This window comes from Numenius arquata, chromosome 8, assembly GCF_964106895.1.
Source record: "Numenius arquata chromosome 8, bNumArq3.hap1.1, whole genome shotgun sequence".
NCBI classification, from domain to species: domain Eukaryota; kingdom Metazoa; phylum Chordata; class Aves; order Charadriiformes; family Scolopacidae; genus Numenius; species Numenius arquata.
The window spans coordinates 31018501-31038946 of NC_133583.1; the positions used below are offsets into that span (position 1 = coordinate 31018501).

The following is a 20446-nucleotide window of genomic DNA, read 5'->3' on the forward strand; positions in this document are numbered from 1 at the left end:
ACAATTAGTAAGGCCTCTTTTCAATGTGACAACTATAAAACTAGGGATAATTTTTTGTATTAACCAATATCAGCGCTCTTACAAAGTGTTCAAGATGAAAGAGCATGTGATCATGTAAAGGTAAACACAGTTAAATTTGCATATTTATGTAACACAGCTAAGCTAACAGCATTAAAACTCTGGCATGAAATATGAATTCAAAAAGAGTCACAAGTTGTTGCATTTGGTTTCTCTTGAAAACAGTAATAAAAAAAACCCCAAAGTCAAGTATTTTCATTATTAAATTTGACCTTCCAGACTCCTTGGATCTTTGATTTCAACAGAAGAGACTGCTGGATCAAAAAAAAAAAAAAAGCAAGGAGCATGCATTCAATTAACTGTGCACACATATGGAAAGGCACACAGCCACACTAAATTTGCCTTGGAGACAACCAACAGATGATCAATACACTTCTCCCCTCCAAAACTCTCTTATTTTGTTGAAAAAGTATTTTCAAGCTTCAGCCATTTGTTTTCAATCTTTTTCAAAGTAGGAACATTTTTTCTATTACTATTGCCAAGGATTTGGTTTTTTTGCCACAATACCATAGGTCAAAAAGAAAACAAAATATAAAAACTTAAAAGAAAAAGGACTTGCAAATACCTTTGTGCAAAAAACATACAGTAAATTTCAGCTTGAAAGATCAATGTTTTGGAAAGTTATGAACACGTCAAAACAGGATTTCTAATAGAAACTTCTGCAGGTGCTGAACCTCACATTTATCTTTTAGAGAAATGATGAAAGCTCAAGAAAGAGACATTTGTCAAAATACTTGACTACAGTAATATTCTGAATTCTTAAGTACAAGTCTATAAAGATACAGTTTTCTTCTAGATATGAACCCCCTCCAATAAGCTCAGAAGTCACTATTTCATGAAGGTAGGAAAAAAAAGCCCACAAAACTTGACTGAAGTAAGCAAGAAGGGTTACAGGGGGTTAACCATATGCTCTGAACATGTTTTTATGAACTATTATACAGGTGCACTAACTCTAAGGCAATATATATATTAACTAACAAAGTATCTACTCTCTGTGTAAGACCTTGCAGTATGTAATAAATAAAACCTGTTAATAAAATCATGCGATAAATAATTCTCAAAGAGGCATATTAGGACACAAAGTTACCAGGCAATATTCCATTCCTTTAAATATTTAAGCCAAGAATTTGAAACAAGCACTCTTAGTCATACACAAAAGAAGCTTTTTTATTTTTTTTAAGAAGTCAAATGTTACAGCCATGGCTTACTGAGTGAAACTGCCATTACTCTGCAGTCATCTTTACTAGAAGCAGGTTTGAATTAGTAAAGGAAAAAAAGGTAGTGTTCCTCCACATAATAAAGCCTGCTCATATGACTCATAGCTATATGCAGTACATCACAGAAGCGTTCCAAGATCCACATGCGTTTCTTGAATTCCATCCTTATTTCTTAGAGTCATCTACTACAGCATCAAAAGAAAGTAAAACTTTGAAGCTCTGATAACCTTCCTCTGCTCTACTGCATTAAGGTGGCCCCCTAAAACCCTCTTCTCAGCTTTCAAACTAGCACCTCAGGCCTTCTGCATACCTCTTCACCACCAGCATAACTCATGCCCTTTCACAAACAATAGCTCCTTTATTATCCACACAGGAAACTCCCTCCGGAAAAGAGTACTCGTCACAAACTACCAGCTACAGGGAGGACCTCGGGGCTTACTAGAAAGGAAGCATCAACTGGCTATAGTTTGATTGCTGAAGACAGATTTTTGTATCCTTCTAAAACTATCCTAATGACTGGTCTGTGTTTTCCATGCTTCTGCCCACTGGTTCTCATCTTTCTTATCCTTATCCACTGAAAAGTAAGATTGCTAGCTAGTCTGACAAGCCCTCATTTCCCTCAAAATAAACTGCAAGGCCAGACGCTAACCACTATGGCAAGGACAGAACTTACAGGTCTGCGCAAAAGTATTTTGAGATGTGACAGCCTGCATTTCACATTAGAATATAAAGGGGGGTAAGAAATAACATCAGAGGAAGTCTGGGCAACAGAGGGAACACAAAAGCAGGGACAGATAGGATCCGAAATAAGCTAGGTGTCCCAAGAGGCTTCAGGATGTTCCCAAGGCTGAGTTTGGAGGACATGCAGCCAAAATTGAGTTCCTTTAGCCTTAAAAGAAATGCTATCCCTGTACATTATTACTAAAGCGAAGGGCAGATACACATGAGATACAAAAGGTTTCTGAAAATCGTAGTCAGGGGTGGAACACTGCTACACTGTGCTACAGTACATTAAAAACCAGAAGCTATGCAATTTCCCTTCCCTTCATCCCTTCCACTCAGCACACGTAAACCAAAGTACATATCAACAGCCCCTCCTTCTGTGAGAGTTGTTCTAACTCAGTTTCAGCTGAGGGAGGAGAAAAAAGTCAGCACTGACTTCATGGTACTGCCCTAAACACCTTTGCACTTGAATCACCACAGGACTACTCAAGGAAGAGCACCCTAGCTAAGCTGTGTCTGAACCTCCCGAAGCACCTACTTCTCAATTCACCTCCTAGACAAAGGCTGCATTATCAGGAAACTTCCCCAATATCTTAATGGTGCCTCAAGCTCCATTGGGATTGAGTGCAAGGCATTTAATGAGTGCCAGTGGACAATGGCCAGAGCCTGTAGTAGTTCTGCAGTGAAGATGGGTCAAGCTCTGAAATTCTTTGCATAACACTAAATATTAGGAATAAGAAAATTGAAGTCCTAAATCATGAAAGACCATGTATGGGATTATGGAACCCTCTCTCATTCCTCAATTTTGAGACAAATTGAGACACTCATTTTGAGACAAATAATGAAAGAACACAGAATATTCATTCTTTTATGACACAGCATTAGTCACAGTATTTGATACACTAAAAGAAAAAAATTTGAGAACAACAATTTCACTCCTTCCCCACCTTTCAGTTTTCCCATCACAGAAAAAAATACCTTGTTTCAAGAACTTCCTGTAAATTTACAATTGGGGAATCTCTATCCTCAAGTTCCCTTCTTCCCACACACTTCACTAGTGTGAGGAAAAAGAGGCAAGCGATTAAAAATTGAAGCTGTCACATGTAAAGAGATTGATTTTCCTTGAAACCCATGTGTCCTCTGCCTGAGATTTCCCCAAAAGCGCCTTGCCTTTTTCTTTGCAGAGATAATGCCAGGCTAACATATCACTTAAATAGAAATTAACTTGTAGAAAGCAGCAGACAACACTTCACCCACTGAAACACAAAGCAAGTTACCTCTCGTTTGTTTCTCCTGGCAACTTTAAGAAATTCCATAAGGATCTGCAACTGAGCAGCATGAGACTCCTGTAACACAGTAAATAATGTATATGAGTTACACTTCCTTAAGAGGAACAAACATTCATTTTATACACAGAAATCCACACTAAGCACAGAAAGAGAGGAGAGGAAGAGAAAAATAGCTTACTAGGGCAGTTTTAAGAATGGTATTATTGCTTTGCCTCAGAAGTTTTAAGGTTTTGTTTGGCTTGTTACAAGTTTTTACATGAAGGCAGAAATCGTTGTAATAGCTCTTGCTTGTGCACTACTGAAGACTTACTAATAAGTTGAACAAGGCTTTTTTGACTACTGCATCTGAAACTGTTTTTGGAATACAGGTTCCTCACAGACTTATCTTCTACCTTGGAAGATTACTGGCATCCACTTTGTTACTAACAAAGTGGATGCCAATACTACAGCAGGATGTAGTAGCCAATACTACAGCAGGATGCCTGACTACAGCAGGAAGTATCTATATAAAAAACACCTCCCCCAAAAATTAATATTTGTGTTTATGTAAAGAGATTACACCCCTGAAGATTCCTCCAGAGTGGAAGACAACAACGAAGTCATGAAACTAAAACATGCCTTTCCAATCTTTCCATAACAGATCATTTACCTCAACTATCAGCTTAATATTTTCAACCCAAAGGCCAAAGACTTGACAGGACAACATAAGAGAAGCACAAGAGGAAAGAAAAATAAAACCTGTATTCCAGCATTAATATAGCCCTAATCCTATCCCAGCATTCTGAGACTTAATTTTCACAACCTACCAAAATATCTACTATTAAAGGATCACGAACATACACTCAAGAAGGATCAAGACATAGAACCACACAGAATCCATTAAAGGCATGGGACAGGACAAGTAAAGAGATCAGGATTTAAGACTACTACTTTTTTTTGAGATTATTTTCTTCCTCCCAAACCCTGTGACGATAATGAATGTGAAGCAAGTAAAACTAGAAAGGGAAAGTGTTTTTAAATTGTTCTGTCAGGTGTGTTTTTCTTTTTAAGACTGAGCATCATTAAAAGATATTCCTGCTCAGAAGCACCCATACACTCAGTCCTGTGCCGCCTTCATTTCAGATTTGTCACAAATGACACAAAAAGGCTTGACAAAAGCCTTTTCTCAAGAAAAGAGGGTTTACTCTGAAGTCAGAAACAATATTCCCACCGTATCTCCACTGAACCACAATAAAAAAAAAGTTATGTACAAAGTCCCCACGCAGTAAGGTAACGTAACAGTTTTGCTAGGAGTCAGTAAATATTTTTTGGGGTTACTTTCCTTCCATTAGAACCACAAGTTGTGTAAATATTGATTCTACAAGAGTGAATAAGGTAAGCCATTCCCAATACAACTTTTACTCACCAGTTTTAAAGCACCATCGTAACACACCCTCCTACCCAAAGTTCACTAGGCCAGATTTTGTAATCCAGTTTAATTTACAAGGTCTGGCTTTCATAACTGGAAAATGGTCATTTGAGACCAACAGCATGGAATGGCCTAATACATGAGAACTATCCCAAACCAACTATATTTCAGTTAAAACATAGGAACATATTGTATAAGTCTTCAAACCAGCCTCATAAACAAAACATCTGAACTTTTCTTTCAAGCACTAAATACTAAAAAAGTCTTTGGGGATGGCAGTCATCCAGGTACAATCACTTCCAGTGGAAACCAGAAGGTGTGATCTTTTTCACATGCTCATTGAGTTTATTACTTAACCTATATTCTGGACTTCTTCATGCTTATTACCAAGAAAGATCTGGTATTTACTTGTGCAACAGTCAATTAGCAGACATCTTCATATGCATTTCTCTCTTCTGCTAGTGATTTTCTCTTATCCTTTTCCATTTTCCCTTGTTGTTTATACAACCCTGCCAGCAGCAACACTACAAGCATATTAAGGGTGTCACCATTGAAATGTTAATTTGTTACAAAGGTCAGCGGGGTGGCCAACTTTTCAATACCAAAATGCAATAGAAAATTCTGAGCAATTATTTTGGCAATGGGAAACTTACTTCAGGAAGTAAAAGCACGAAAAGAAAAAAGTAGACAATGGTGTTCATTTAAATAAGACAAGAGAGATTTCTTACTGCTTCCAACTGCTTCTTCTTTTGCACCAGCAGCTCCAGCATCAGGTTGACATTGGCCAAGTCAAGATTGTCTTGATCCGTTCCCAATAAATCCTGAATTATCTGCCACCTATGGCCATTCTAGAAAGAAAACAAGATATGTTGGAGAGACACTGAGTTCAAGGCATCCAGAGCTACATCCAGCAACAGATATTAAGATAACATTGCAGTATTTCATCCCTTTGTAAAAATTCCAAAACAATTTTCAGGAATCAGAATTCCCAATTCTCCCACATGCACAGAAAATAGCTCTTCTGTCCTACTGGGTAACTGCTTATCTTATTCAGAAGATATTTGTACTTTATGAGCACATAGCTGCTGCTGCTAGGAAGAGATTATTTCACAACCACAATTTTATCTGATTTGTGCCCTAGTTTCTGAGAACATGTTTCTATAGGGAGAAAGAAAAAAAATGTTTATCCAAGCTTAGTTGGATTACATCTATCCGAAATACTGTTAAGTGGCAATACCTTTTCATTTTTTTAACCAAGTAATAGATAAAGCCCTCATGCTTAAATTCAAATGGACGAAGGTAGTATCAACTATTTTTTCTATTCTCACCTCCCACACTACTCATCTTAAGAGTATTTTCATGTGAAAAATGAGAGGAGGAAAGAGGATAGAGCTCATCAGGGTGATCTTGTCATTCAACCTGTTAGAGCTGAGGACGACTCCTCAGGGAGCTAGCACACTACCATGCAGCCCATTCTTCCATACAGGCTGTTTGTTCTTCTTTTTGTCAGTAAAAAGGTAAAAAAAAAAAAATATCTTTTAGCACAGGAAAAGGTAAATAATAGATTAATGCTAATATAGCCTTTCATTAAAGAGCCTCAGGAACCAAACGGAACAGCTGAAAGGTCTTTAGGCCTTCTACAAAACAAAGCTGGATTAAAAAATCCTGCTCTATAAGAGCTATGACACTAAATAATTATAGCTATATTATATATATTACTATAGCTATATAGCTATAGTAAATTATAGCTATATTTAAGTTTGCAAGAACTAGAAATGCCATCCAATCTAAATCAGACATTTTCTAAGAGGTTTGTATGGGCTAGATTAGGAAAAATAAAAACCATAATGTCCATACAGAACACAACTTTTTACACAACTCTCAACAGAGCCAGTGGAAATCACAGAGGCAAAAACTCAATTTCAATCTGGAACAAAAACAAAAATATAAATCTTGTTGACTTGCTTAAAAGTTAAGACAAACTTTAACATACTAATATACTAGTTAAATGTACTACTGCTAAACTACTCAGAAAGCTTCAAAGATGCTTTAACATGATTTCTTAATGAGACAAATCCATGACCAAGAAATGGTGCATTTGCAGTGTGTCTTGAATGACTTCTCTTAATACCAGAAGTAATACAAGAGGAGAACAGGCACATCAAGGAGCAGGTACAACAACAAGGTTTCTCTTTTTAGAGATGTCACTATTTTCTTTTTTTTTGCTGCCAAAAGGTAGACACAGCACTGTTTTGGGCATGAAATCATGATAGATTTCCAATTACAGATAGTTATCTAACATGGATGCATCTACAGGCATAGTTTTCAACGGTACACTACAAGAAAGTAGAATCAATTTCCAAGAAGTTACTATACATGCCTTCAGGTTAATTGTGTGCATTTTAAACCAGATATGGCTTATGCATATTTTATATTGAATACGGTATAAACACATGTTATATTGAATATAAAAACTTACTGTGAGTAAACTAATGAATCCTTAAAGCATGCTCTCTTCTTAAGCATACAACTGTTGAAAGCATTGGTTTCTGGAACATAGCCCCTACATTAACACTTCAATAGAGGTGATTTTTAAACTGTGATGGTTTCAGCTGGGATGGAGTTGACTACTTTCGCTGGCAGCTGGTGCAATGCTGTGTTTTGGATTTGGGAGGGGAGTGGTGTTGATGGCACACTGGTGTTTTTGATTGTTGCTAAGCTCTCAAGACCTTTTCTACTCCTCACACCACCCCACCAACAAGTAGGCTGGGAGTGCATAAAAAGCTGGGAGGAGACACAGGCAGGACAGATGATCCCAGCTGACCAAAGGGCTATTCCATGCCATGTGACATCATGCTCAGTACATAAAGCTGGGGGAAGAAGGAAGCGGGGGGGGACACCTTCAGACTTATAGCCTTTGTCTTCTCAAGTAACCATTACATATGACAGAGCCCTGCTTTCCTGGAGAGAGCTGAACACTTGCCTGGTGATGGGAAGTAGTGAGTGAATTCCTTGTTTTGCTTTATTTAAACCATCTTTATCTCAACCCACAAGTTTTCCTTATTTTTTTTTCCCCCAATTCTTCTCCCCATCCCACTGCAGAGGCAGCAGGAGAAGTGAGCAAGTAGCTGCATGGTCCTAGTTGTCAGCTAGGATTAAACCACAACACTGACAAAAACAGGGCTCCATGATTTTTAATGTTAATTTGCAACCTTTTTTATGCATTATAGAAGCTAAAGAGGCCAGACATAGAAAGACAGATATGCAAGTTTCCTTGTTAATATCATATATTCTTTTTGATCTTAGCATACAAGAGCATCCATGGATGCTGTACAGGGCTTTTCACGAACTAAGAACACAGATCATGCTCTGATTCTGTGACATGAAGCAAGTCTAGAAGATATCCAGGCTGTATTATCTGCAAATCAGAGCCAGAACACCAGCACTCTGAATGCATCCTTCTCCCTCTTGTGGTTGCTATCAGTGTTCCTCCAGTTTCCCTGTAGAACACAGCTTCTCACATGCGATCAGACAAGCCCGTGGCACTTCTAGTTATCCATTACTCTCATTGTAGCTGTAATTTCCAACACTGAATGAAAATTATTACCTTTGAACAAGTATGCTTCCATGGATAGTTTCCCAGGTTATATTCAATACATCATGTGACACTCAGCTATGCTAACACAGCTTGCCTCTACACACATATTGCTGGCAGGAAGAACGAGAGTTAACAAGATTGAAGGTATCTAGTGTCACTGATATTGGTATTATTTCCTCATAAAGCAAGTTAAAGCATCAACTCAACAACATAATTTCTTCTAAATTAAGCCACATAACACAATTGCAGTACAAAACCGTTAAATAAATATAAAGTAAGAAAGTTGGAACATACGGTGCTACTCACTGAATGGTCCAGTTTGAGTCTTTTCTCCTCAGATCTTTGCTTCTGTTTAAGAATAAGTTCATTGACTTAAAAGAAATAAACAGGATGTCAGAGAAGAAATGGATTTAAAGTTCACAAAAAATTATGAAAAATTCTCTCTCAATATTTTTACTTTAGTTATTAATTCCACAGTAAGTTTATCAGTAACTAAAACAGATGTCTCCATTTTTGCCTTGCCAATTTATTCCTTGATTTTTTTGGTAAAGTATATAAAGATTTAAAAAAAAAAAAAAAAAAAATCAACAAATGCAGTGCCAACACATTCCCTAAATTGCTTCAGTTCCTTTTTCTAAGCACCCATGGTTCTTTGACAAAGTTTTTCAACTTCAATGCAGAAGTGCATCACAGATTAGTATAAGGGAGAAAAAACATCAACTGATTTACCACAGGCCAAAACTGAGCACAGCCAAATAGAACGATTTCTTTCTTTTAACCACTGTATGTATTTTTAAAGATAAATTTTTGCTATGGTTTTATTTCACACCAATTTAGTGAGTGGTGTAAAGACAGAAAGGTAACCCCAGCCTTTCACACACACATATAAAGCTCTTCCCTCTCAGCCCAGATCTCAAACCCCTGAATGTAGGTGCATGGCAGCAATGCCTAACACATCCTCCAAGACCTGCCTCAGCACCACCTTCAGCACAACATGCATGTGTCTAAATTAGGGTGCCCATTTCTGAAGCATTCCTTGACTACTGTGGCTTCTAGTCTATTTAATATTAAATGAGTATCACAGCACATGAAATCAAGATTTGATTAACTTTTTTGATATTTCACACTGTAATGAGTTTCCTTTGATCTTTTCTCCCCATAACAAAGTTCTAAACTCTGTTTACAGTTAGGAAGACCTCCCCCCTCTGTTTAAGCAGCAATCAGTTAGGATTGCATATATGTACGTGTATGAATATTTTTTCTGTATGTGATTTACACACATACATACATTGCACGGACCTCACTGCGGTAACCAAAATAGCACAATATGTAATTCAGCCTCTGCCCTTCAGTGTCCATACTTCGCAAACAGGGCATGATCTTGATTATTAGACAGATAACAGTGCAAGAAAAGAGGTAAATATAGAAATTCAAATCTCTAGCCATCAGTAAAACATCTTTGTTTTGCTTTTCTTAGTATGCAAACAGCAGCAAGTCAGTCTCACTACTGTAACTCAGCATACTCCACTGCCTCCAGTGGTTCTGTATTAACAATTGATGCTACTAACCACTTTTTTTTTTTTAATAAAAACCACCAAAGGACCGATGTCTGGATTCTATTTTCAATATCCAGAACCCAGTTATTTATAGGATGAATTTACAAGTGCCTGCTCTCCTTAACAACTAAAACGTTTCTCATACAAGCAAGCCTATAGAGCTCACCTAAGAAGTTGGGATAAAGATGATCTATGTTGTCCACAACATAGTTGCATTTGGGACATCTGTTATTGTCCTCCAAGCTCTGGTGAATACATTTATAGCTGTTTAAAAATATTAAAAAACAAACAAAACAAGTGAGCAAACATGAAGGAACAAAACATAAGATCAAGGTAAGTGATATCAACCTTAGGTAATCTGGACTTTGTGTTGCCAGCTAACAGCAGCATTGCCAAGATCCTACAGTGGAGTCAAAACATTCCAATACTAACTCAGAGCATGCTACAGCAGAAAGACAGCAAAGTTTCTTGGCAAGGATTACAAAAGGTATTTAAGTACTTCACTCTTATTTCCCTGAGGATTGTGGCAACGTCGATACTTCAGCCACACTTCCATCTCAAATTTATGCCTCTCCTCCACAGGTAGAGCTAATAAACAGGCTGTGTTACTCAGAAGCAACTCTTCTAGATTAGCCAAATACTTATCAAGCAACATTAAAAGATATTATACATTTAGTGTAATCGAGCACAGAAGAAAAACCTTCACCAACTTCTCACATGTCCCCCCACACCCTGGCTATTGTTCTTACCAGAAGTGACTTCAGAGGTGCTCTCAGTTGAGCTGTTAGCTATTTGAGGGACAGAGTAACTACAAGATGCACTTCAGCATTAAGTTTAAGCATCTCACTAAGAACCTAGCTTCATGCTGACTGCTGGTAAAGACACCATGTGACAACATTGTTCTGTTGTCACAAACTTTGAATGCTCCTCACCTTGGACTTTAAAAGTTACAGGGATAAAGTGTTACCATAAAGGGCACAAAAATCAGCTGTTATTTTACCTGTTGCTGTTCAAAACATTTCTGAAAGTTAACTGACTCTGCTGCTTGAGGAAGTGCTTTATGTTGCTAAAATATTACTTCTTGTAAAAGGTAGGTGATTTATTTCTAGTTAACAGATACCATAAGAGTATAACGTACATGGGACATTAAAATATCATGGTTTAACATTTATTCCAATCCCTACTTGAGAGCAGGAGCAGCATATAGTTCCATACATGCCCCTGGAGGGTTCTTGTACTTCTGCATGAAACATCTGCTCCTCGTGACAAAGATAGCATACTGAAAAATAAGCAGACTCTAGGCAAATTCAATACAACAAAAAAATCTGAAGCATATCCTCTCTTAAAAAGTTTAAGAGAATTGCAGTAGACAATATGCAAACCACTTAAAACTGTATATGGTCTTGCAGAAAGGCAAGGAGGACCACAACACCAACAGTCACTCCCATGACCTCCACAGAAGTAGGACCCACTTCTTCAGGTGGTAACAGACAACTTCCATTTCTGATAAGGAAAAGCTGACAAACTGTTCTGATGCTGGGTACTGGACGCTACCAGCAGTTTATGACCATTTTATCTCCTTACAGAGGAAATATGATGGCACAATATTTTTTGTTTTAAACACTAAGACAACTTTCTTTAATCTAACTGGCAACCATCTTTTAAAATTTTATTTCAACCTCTTTCTTCAGCACAAGGACAGAAGACAGAAAAGTAATAAAGACTCAGAAGGAAAGGGATTCACAGCAACGTCAGTCCTCACACACTGTAAGAGATGGACATTTTGCACAATACAAAAAAAATCTTACCAGAAGCTGTGTCCACATTTTGTCATGTAGGCTTCTTCAATCATATCAAAACAGATGGGGCTGAAAACAAAACAAAAAAAATCACAAGGATGTCTTATGTTAAAAAAAGGAAGGAAAGTATTAATTCAAAGCCGCCACCTAATCACTCTCGGGTAGTAATTTCTATTTGTAAAATGAAAGAGGACACACAAGTGCAACAGCAACCAGGCAGCATAAAGATCAAAAGGGCAATCAACAGTTCTTTGAACTCAGAATGATACTGAAGTTTGCTACAATTGGAAACCAGGTAAGTGTTCACTCTTGATGCTTTCAACAGTTGCAAACGACCCAAACAAAGCTAGAATACCCTCAACAAGCAAGGCTGCAGAAGAACCTCCTAACTATCTGAACTAGGTCTCAAAGAGCATGTAAAAAACCCCAATTTTTACACAGATATACAGTATTTCTAAGTGACTCCGAAATTAGTTTATCCTTCCTTTTCTCAGCAAATAGCTATGTATAATTAAAATAAAAGTGATGCAAAGAGGCAAGGCAGACTAGAAATAGCAATGATGTCATGAGAACAAGAATTAATAAGCAGGAGGAGAAAGAAGGTGCCAATGAGGGGATGTGCCTCTGCAGAGCACTGCCAGGGAGCAGGCTGGCTGCTGAGGAGCACGAGGAAGGTACAGTGCAACCAAAAAAGGGTACCAATAGCCAAGCACTGTGTTACAAAGCCAAAGGAGAAGACAGGAAAGGTGTGGACCTCTTTGTAAGAATAGGTATGGGACTGTTCAGAAGGAAGACAGAGCAATGCAAGTGGAAACAAGGGCTTTAGTGTTTTCCAAGACCAGTTAGTGACCCAAGCGCAGCCAGCTTTCCGGGAGAGATCACCAAGGACCAAGCAGGGAGGTGAAAAGAAGGATGTGCAAGCAAGCAGTGCCCTACAGGAACCTGAGCAAGACAAGAGACATAGCAATTCAATGAGCTGGGTACTGGAAGAAATCTATCTCAATATCAAGTGGCTGTGACATGTTTGAAAGGAAAATGAAATACAAATGAAAGCCGAGGAGAGATGCGTCTTACTTCCAGTGATTCCTACAGCTGCTATCCCTGATAGCTGGTAAGATATGCTGCCGCATACATACTCATCTTCAGGCCTTGGCCAGCTATCCAGTGAGACACTGTGGACAGCAACGTCACAGCTCTGAGGGTAACACCTGTATCAGCTGTCACAAGCTTCAGCTTGCTTTCAAGCCCTTAACAGAGATTCAAATGCTCTCCTCTCACTCCCACAAGTCCACACCAAGTTCTGAGAGCTTTTCACCAGCATTTGTTTTCTTCAGAAACAGCCTCCTCCCACCTTCTGCCAACAAGGCAGTTCCCACAGAATGAGCTGTTAATAAACTGTTAACAACTTTTGAAAAGCACGAATCTTTTTTGAATCCAAGATCAAAACCCCAGATTTAATGACTGAAATAAGCAATGCTTGGCTGAGCGGGGGAGGGGAGCACCTCAATCTTTCCCCTTGTTAGTACACCACAGAAGTCTTTCCCCCTTTCTGTCATCCATTTTAGAGGATACTAACATTTGTTACCCCATTGTGCATTTAAAAATAGGAAGGAGGAAACAGGTCTTAAATAAATACTTATTTTTAAGCCCATCGAGGGGAAGCTCCAAATGATCAAACTGGAATGAAAGGTTTGTCCAACCTTACATACAAATCATGTTGTCTTAAATATTCCACCAAATCGTCTGTATAAACACAATGTAAAGGCAAATAAATAAAACCAGAATGCTACTTTCTGAACCAACTGATCCACCAATTCTGTTCATCAAAAGAAGCCTCAAAAATACTTAAAATGCAGCTGTCCCTCTTCCACCTCGACAGACCCTTCTCTGCACATCATTTGTCTTGAACTCCTGAAATTGGTGCTGCTCAAATTACTGTTTCCGAGTCAGAAGTTATTTACTTTCAAGGCACTGTTTAGTCAGAATAAATTATGAGCCAAAGAGTGGATTAATAAGATGAGAATTATGCATCTTTGCATTCTATTTGCTGGCCTTTAGAAAAGGAAAGTCAAAGACTTATGATTATATGAGTGTCTGAGGCTGGTTTCTCCCCACTGATGAACAGCTTCGCTTCTTCGCCGCCTTCTAGTCATGCGGTATAACACAGTCCCACTCTGTATACCATGCTAAAAACTGTTATTCCCCACATGGCCAGATGTGATTTTTTTCCACCACACTCCTAATACCCTGCCTCCAAAAAGTGCAGCAATCGACAAGGCTGTAATGCTTCTCTGTCTGCAATAGGACATCACAAATTAGAGCTAAGAAGAGGAAGATTACCTCCTAACACAAAAGTCACCCAAGACCACTGTTCCCAAACTTACCCTTCTTCATACCAATTTGACTGGAGAAGCCACAGAACCAAAATAGTTCAGAAAAAGCAATCAGATCCAGCAAACATAGCCATTCAGTGCCAGGGTCATCGTTAACAGAGCCTGAAGTTTCCATTAAGAACCATTTCCCCCAAAATGCTCACTGATTTACAAGTGGAAACAAGATTGATGTCTTTTAATACTTACTGAAGCCAAGCTGGCTGTAACACATGAAAGTTGCTATGCACCAGTTGTTTTAAGTTAATCTAACACAGAGGGAAGGTTAAGAAAGTCGTGGAGTGATGGAGAATTAAGACATAATATAGGTTGTAGTATACACCAAAATTGAGAAGCACTGGTATGGTAAAAAAATCAAAGACTTCTCTGCATGAAATAGCTCTTATTCTCTATTTGTCATAGGCAGCGTAGCCAGGTAAGAAGGATGCAAGTTACTTCAGCAAGCTAAAAATGTCACTGTTCTTTACCAGATACTGATGCCTTATTTACTAAACAGTTTTTTATCCAGCACTTTAAAGGTTTACCAGTCTTTCTCTATGGGGTAGACCTCAAATATTTTTAAAATCATTTTAAGAAAGTTTATGCCTCTAAGTTTTGCCAGCTGTTTTCAAAGCATCTCTCAAGAGTGCTACTGTCACACTGCTGCCACCCAAACACCTGGCTGAAATGGTCACTATAGAATTTAAACAAGTTTCAAAATTCCTTCTGCTCTGCAGAAAACAAGACCCATTATAGTTTCTCCCTCCTATTCTGATCCTCTTTGGTCTAAGCAGAAAGTAGAACTTGCTGCAGGCTCTGTTCTTCACATGGAAGGTGGCCAGGTTAAAGATCACTGCCATTACTATCTACTCAATATGAAGCTCAATATAACAAAATATTATAAAGCCATCAATGTATGTGGTACGTAAACAACATACTGCGTTTTTAGTTTGTGAGCTCCAGGGTCAATTTGCAGTATTCCTTACTAAAGGGGTTTGCCAGATCACAAACATGAACAACTACTCTCACCTTGTGCCTAGCATTAACAGGGAACCACCTGAGGAAAGGACTGTTGTTAAAAGCCCACAAACCTGCAAGTTTGCCTTTAAATGTGGCACACAGCCCTTCCCACAGCTGAATTTGTTGGGTGTAGCTCTCCAGGTCAGGATGCAACATCCCCTCTTCCATATTTTATTTATGCCAGAGCTCAGAAACAAACATTGGTATGAAGCAGCCACTGGAGAGTCAGTCTACAGTTAAGATCCCCTCCACCCAGGGAGCAAAGCAGATAGTAACTGGTTTTAAAGAAGTTTAGTCAACCACTAATTGGGAGGGTTTACATAAGGCCTGGGAAAACCATAAGCAATTACACTACTGGACAGGAGAAAATCCTCCGATTAGAGGATTCCCTCTCAGGTACTCTCCAGGCAACAGGGAAGAGGCCTGGCTGCAGAAACAGCACAAACTAACTTGAAATTCTACATCCTGCATTAAAAAAAAACAACAAAGTTTCCCTTTTTGTAATAAAGTTGTCCAGTAAGCCAGGCCCATTTGCTTTTCTGACTAGAGTTACACATTTCCAGGCAAAAGCTCATACATACCACAAACAGTACACACTTGCAAACTCCTGAGAGTACATTTGCTAAGCATTTCACAACCCAGACTAACAACGTACGCCAACATTTACGTTAAAGTCTAGGCCTCACATTGCTGAGATAGCACTTTCAGAAGACAGGCAGGGAGATTGCACACATTAGCACTGTTCACAGGATTTACACGTGCACCTTGATGCTTGATTCACTCACCCAAACTTCTTTATTGTTTCTCATCTTCAGTCTGGTACCAGCAGAATCTACCACTGAGTTTACAGATGTAGCTAACTGCTAGCAAATCACAGCCCATGCTCAGAAAAATTATCAAGTGTTCCCTGCAGCTGGCAGCATCTTGAAAGGTTCCTTATGGAAAAAAAAAACCAACAACCCAGCATATGGAAAACTGCTTCTCGGACTGAGGTATCCAAAACTTGTTTAAATCAATTATTTAAACACACACACACCCCTGACTTCTTGGACATTGTTCAGAATTCCAGGGTAGCCCAGTTGACTAACTTAAAAAGAGAGGAATACTATAATTTGAAGGTAGTGTTAATATAAGCAAGAACAAGCCCTACAGCCCACAGAAATACACTGCAGTTAAGAACCCAGATAAGTTAACTATAATCATTGTCTGCTCTTCAATATGCCCAATGTGTCTCTTGTAAATATCACTCACTTTAAGCAGCCAGCAGCATTCCTCAATGAGAAGAAAACAGCTAATTACCTGTGCTCCTTGAAGTATGCACAGTACTTACCTGCAGGACAAAAAAAGAACCAAGAAACTCAGGGTTTTGAACCATCTTAAAATACTTCAGCTGGCCTACAAACTTGTTATGGATGTCATTTCCCCTCATACACCCTCATTTCTATGCTAGACAACAAAATGGGAAATGACTAGAAAGGGACAGGGAGCAATAGTTGCAGAGTACTGCCAGAGTATAACCACTAAGGGAACAGGGGGGCACAGGCATTTACAATCAAGTTATCCCCCATAACCAACAGCAAGGCCCCATTTCCCACACCAAGTGCCCTTAAATCCACCCAATGTGGCTTAGAGCCTTCAGCGAGAGCAGGACATCAGCTGATTACAGCTGTGCTCTCATCCCAGTTCTGCTACGGAGCAAACAACTACTTACAGTAATAAATAATAATAAAAAATTACTGCTTACTGCTAGTAAGAAGTAGTTACTGTCTTTTCTGCCACTAACTTCGTAGCAGCCTCAGGTTCTCACTTCAATAGCAAAGATGTTTCCTATCTACTTTGCTAGACAGTTTACAAAGCTGTAAAATCAAGCCTACAGGTTTTTGAGACAATGTCTGTCCTGTGGAGATATCAAACATCCAAGCCTCATCTGTAAGTCAGAGCTGTCAGACAAAGTCACCTTTGAAGGTGTAGCCCATTTCTTTTCCTCTCTTTTTCCGTTTCTTTCCAATACATGACTTTCCTACAACTTAAGCTTCCTTCCAGTATTTCCTCACTGTTTCTCTCGTATGTGAACACTTTACCCCTACTTTGTGTTCTCACATTTTAGTACATCCAACCAGCCATAAAAATTAAAGCTACTCCTGATGTTAGGAGGTTTGAAACCCACTAGCAATGGGTTTTTTTTAAAACTGCAAATTACCAACAGTTCTCAAATGACACGTAGCAGTGGGCCTTGGTCTACCAATTCTGCCAAAAGTATATTTCCAGCGACAAGCTACAGCTTTGGCCGAACATTAGAAGGACAGCATCCGAATGGCTTCAAGAAAAATCTTTATCCCATCATCGCTGCAATTTCCCACTCACCCGGTTTTAGGTGCCAGACTGACACAAACCTTACTGCTGTTGCAAACTAGCCAACCTTTCCCAGTGACAGAGGCAAACCCACACCAGCTTCGCTGGATTTATCAACCACCATGAGACTTCTTGGACCCCCATCCACAGGAGCACATCCTCCACTGGCTCCTCTTCCAGGGGTCAGAGCGGGGCAGCGCAAGGGCTCGGAGGGGCTGTCATCTCACCCACCGGAGGCCAGAGCCCCTCTGGCCCCCATCGAGGCTACACCACCCAGGAAAACAGGAAACACCTCTCATTGCGGGTCCTTTCTGGTAAGTTGGGCTGCTCTGGAGCGTTGCCAAGTAGGAACCTGCTGGGAATAACCTGATTCTGCTTAGAAACAGAGAGTGAAAGCAAGGCTACTACACAGGGTCAAAAAGCAAACATAACCACAAAGGGGAGGAGGGAACCCCCATGCCATAACTCCTCGAGGGCCATTAGACGTACAAACGCCTCTTTCCCCTCAGACAGCCCCTGAGGGGTGCCGCTGCCGGCTGCTACGTCCTCCCGCCGGTATTTTACACCCTCCCCCCGGGCCTCCCGCCGGCATGGCGGCGCCCCGGCTTCCCTCAGTGGGGTACCGGCTGCCGCTATCGCGATATATCGCGCTCACCAGACGAAGTCGTTGCTCTTGTCCTCGTAGGAGTTGATGAGACCGTTGCAGAGCGGGGTGAGCAGCGGCCTCTTCCTGCTGCTGCCGCCGCCGCCCGGGCCGCTACCGCCGCCTCCCGCGGAGGAGCCGCCGCCGGTGGGCCGCGCCGCCGCCGCCAGCCGGGCCAGCCCCGCGCCCGAGCCCGACACGGCGGCCGCCACCAGCACAGGCCGCGCCGCCGAGCCGCCCGAGGAGGACGAGCCTGGCGCCATGGCCGCCGAAGAGGAGGAGGAGGAGGAAGAGGAGGAGGAGGCCGGGGTAGCGGCGGGCGGCGCGGCGGGGTGCGGCGGCGGGCGGCTGCCCGACATGCCGAGGCCGGGCCGGGGCGGGCGGAGCGGGGCCGACGGCGGAGCGGCCTCAGCACATCCCCGCGCGCGCGGCGCCGCGGGAACAATAAAGTTCGTTCAAAGAAAAAAAAAGAAAAAAAAAAAAAGAAAAAAAAAACCCCAACCGAAAAAAACCACGCCCGCCCGCGCGTCCCCGGCCCGGCGCTTGTTCAAGCTTTATTGACAGGCGGACAACCCGCCACGCATGCGCGGCCGCGGGCGGGGCCGGGCTTCCCGCGGGGCGGGGCGGGGGGTTCCCGGCCCGGCCTCCTCTCACCGCCGCGGGCTGTGCTCTCCCCGCCTGCCCCGGGGATGCCGGGCAGCTCCTGGGCCCGGGCACCCTCGAGGTGCTGCCAGGAGGCTCGGCAGCAGCAGGTTCGGGGCCGTGTGACGGGGCGGCGCGGGGGCTGTGGGCCAGGAGCCCTCCCGCCCTCCCCAGCGAAGGCCACAGGGGGTAAACCGTGCTGTAAGCAAGGAGGCATTCCTCCCTGACGCCACATCTCCATCAGAGAGTGCGGCAGCGCCAGGGAGGAAGGCTGCCAGGCTCTCCCTCAGAGGCCGTCCCTGGCCATTCAACCCCTCAGCACCCACAGCGGGGGTCCCACGAAGGGGCAGGACGGGCCTGTGTCCCACAGGGTGCTCTCGCCTGCAGTTGTCACCTTAGATGTGTACCCCAAAGAGCAGCTCTGCACCTGCTGAGTTCTACCCTGAGTATCGTACGTTTTTGAGCCTCACAGAAAGGCATCCAGTAATAAGTTAAAGAGTTTTTGCCCGGCTTGAGCTGCCTGGGTGGGTGAGAATCACACTAACCAGGCCCACGGAGTGTTCCCATTTCCCTACAGTAGCCCATGGATTTACGGAATCAAGGGCAGATCCCTTTCTGCATAAATTAAGTGTTAATAAACGATATCCCCAAAATGTTTTGGGTATTAGGGGAAATGTTGCCCCCAGACCTAGACTTTTGCAAGCCGAACTAAGGGGTTCATGAAACGCAGAACTTGCCTGAAGTACTGCAGAGATACCTGTTGTTCCCTTTCATTTCTCTTCCAACAACCTACAGAAACGTATTGCCTGCGTTGAGTAACTGTATTCTCTGCAGTCAGCTTTACCTGTCTAGGGTTAAAGAGGCAGCTGGTGAAACTCGAGGGCATTCCCTAAGGATGGTAATCCTAAACCCAGGTATGAGAAAACGCCCAAAGAGATCAGCTCTGCAGCACTCCTCCCAGTACAGACAGCAGAGTGAGCCTTCAGTGGGCTGTAAAACCAGTATGAGAGCTGGTAAAACTGGTCTGAGAGAAAAAAAAAAAAGGTGGCTTCAGGTAGGCAGTGTTGGTCAGGAGACCTCTCTGGCATGCAGCAGGGTGGCAGGGACTCCGGATCACAAATGTCCCAAAGGGAGCACAGCAAAACTCAGCTCTTGATTTACTCTGGAGATACTGCTGTTTGTGGAGAGCTGTGGAGTGCTCCTCCTGACCTTCTCTCACAACTGAGCTTGAATACTGTTGGGTATTTGCTTCTCTGTATTTACCCCTAATGTTGAAAAAAAACCCCAAAACAGTCAACAAAATCCAAACTGTCTCTCTGGGGAATGTTAGTGTGGAAACGTGGATGGGTGCAAGCCACGAAATTCAAAGGCAGCTTTTCTTTGAGATCCAGGTCAGTAGTCTTACCTTAAAAAGCTGACATCTGCCATTATAGTCACTCCCATGATTTAACTCTTTGTTGCTGTTACTAGAAAGTTTCCTTTTTATAGTTTCGGGGGTTCTTTTTGGTGTTTTGGGTTTTTGGGTGTTTTGGGTTTTTTTTTTTTTTAGCCATTGTGTTCCCTGCTTTTTATAAACAGCCTTCTGACTGGCAGATCTCAGGACTAGCTCCGTAAAGACATTGAAACACATGGATTCCCCTGTTTTCAGTGGGAGCAAAAGGAAAGAACCTAAATACCTTTCTTTGAGCCTGACTGTTGGTGTCTGTATGCATCACATTTCCTATTGCTAAAAGAAAGGAAAGCCTGATTTCC

General features: G+C 41.5%; 1 protein-coding gene across 1 annotated transcript in view; it reads right to left on the reverse strand.

Moving 5' to 3' along the window:
* Nucleotides 1–18411, reverse strand: part of COP1 (COP1 E3 ubiquitin ligase) — a 126280-nt gene extending 107869 nt beyond the window's left edge. The window contains exons 1-6 of the mRNA XM_074151760.1: nucleotides 18065–18411; nucleotides 11678–11737; nucleotides 10036–10133; nucleotides 8608–8684; nucleotides 5444–5563; nucleotides 3296–3364 (exon numbers count right to left, since the gene is read on the reverse strand). Coding sequence (XP_074007861.1) covers nucleotides 3296–3364; nucleotides 5444–5563; nucleotides 8608–8684; nucleotides 10036–10133; nucleotides 11678–11737; nucleotides 18065–18411 — 771 coding nt within the window. The remainder of the gene's footprint in view (nucleotides 1–3295; nucleotides 3365–5443; nucleotides 5564–8607; nucleotides 8685–10035; nucleotides 10134–11677; nucleotides 11738–18064) is intronic.
* Nucleotides 18412–20446: the final 2035 nt, after the last annotated feature.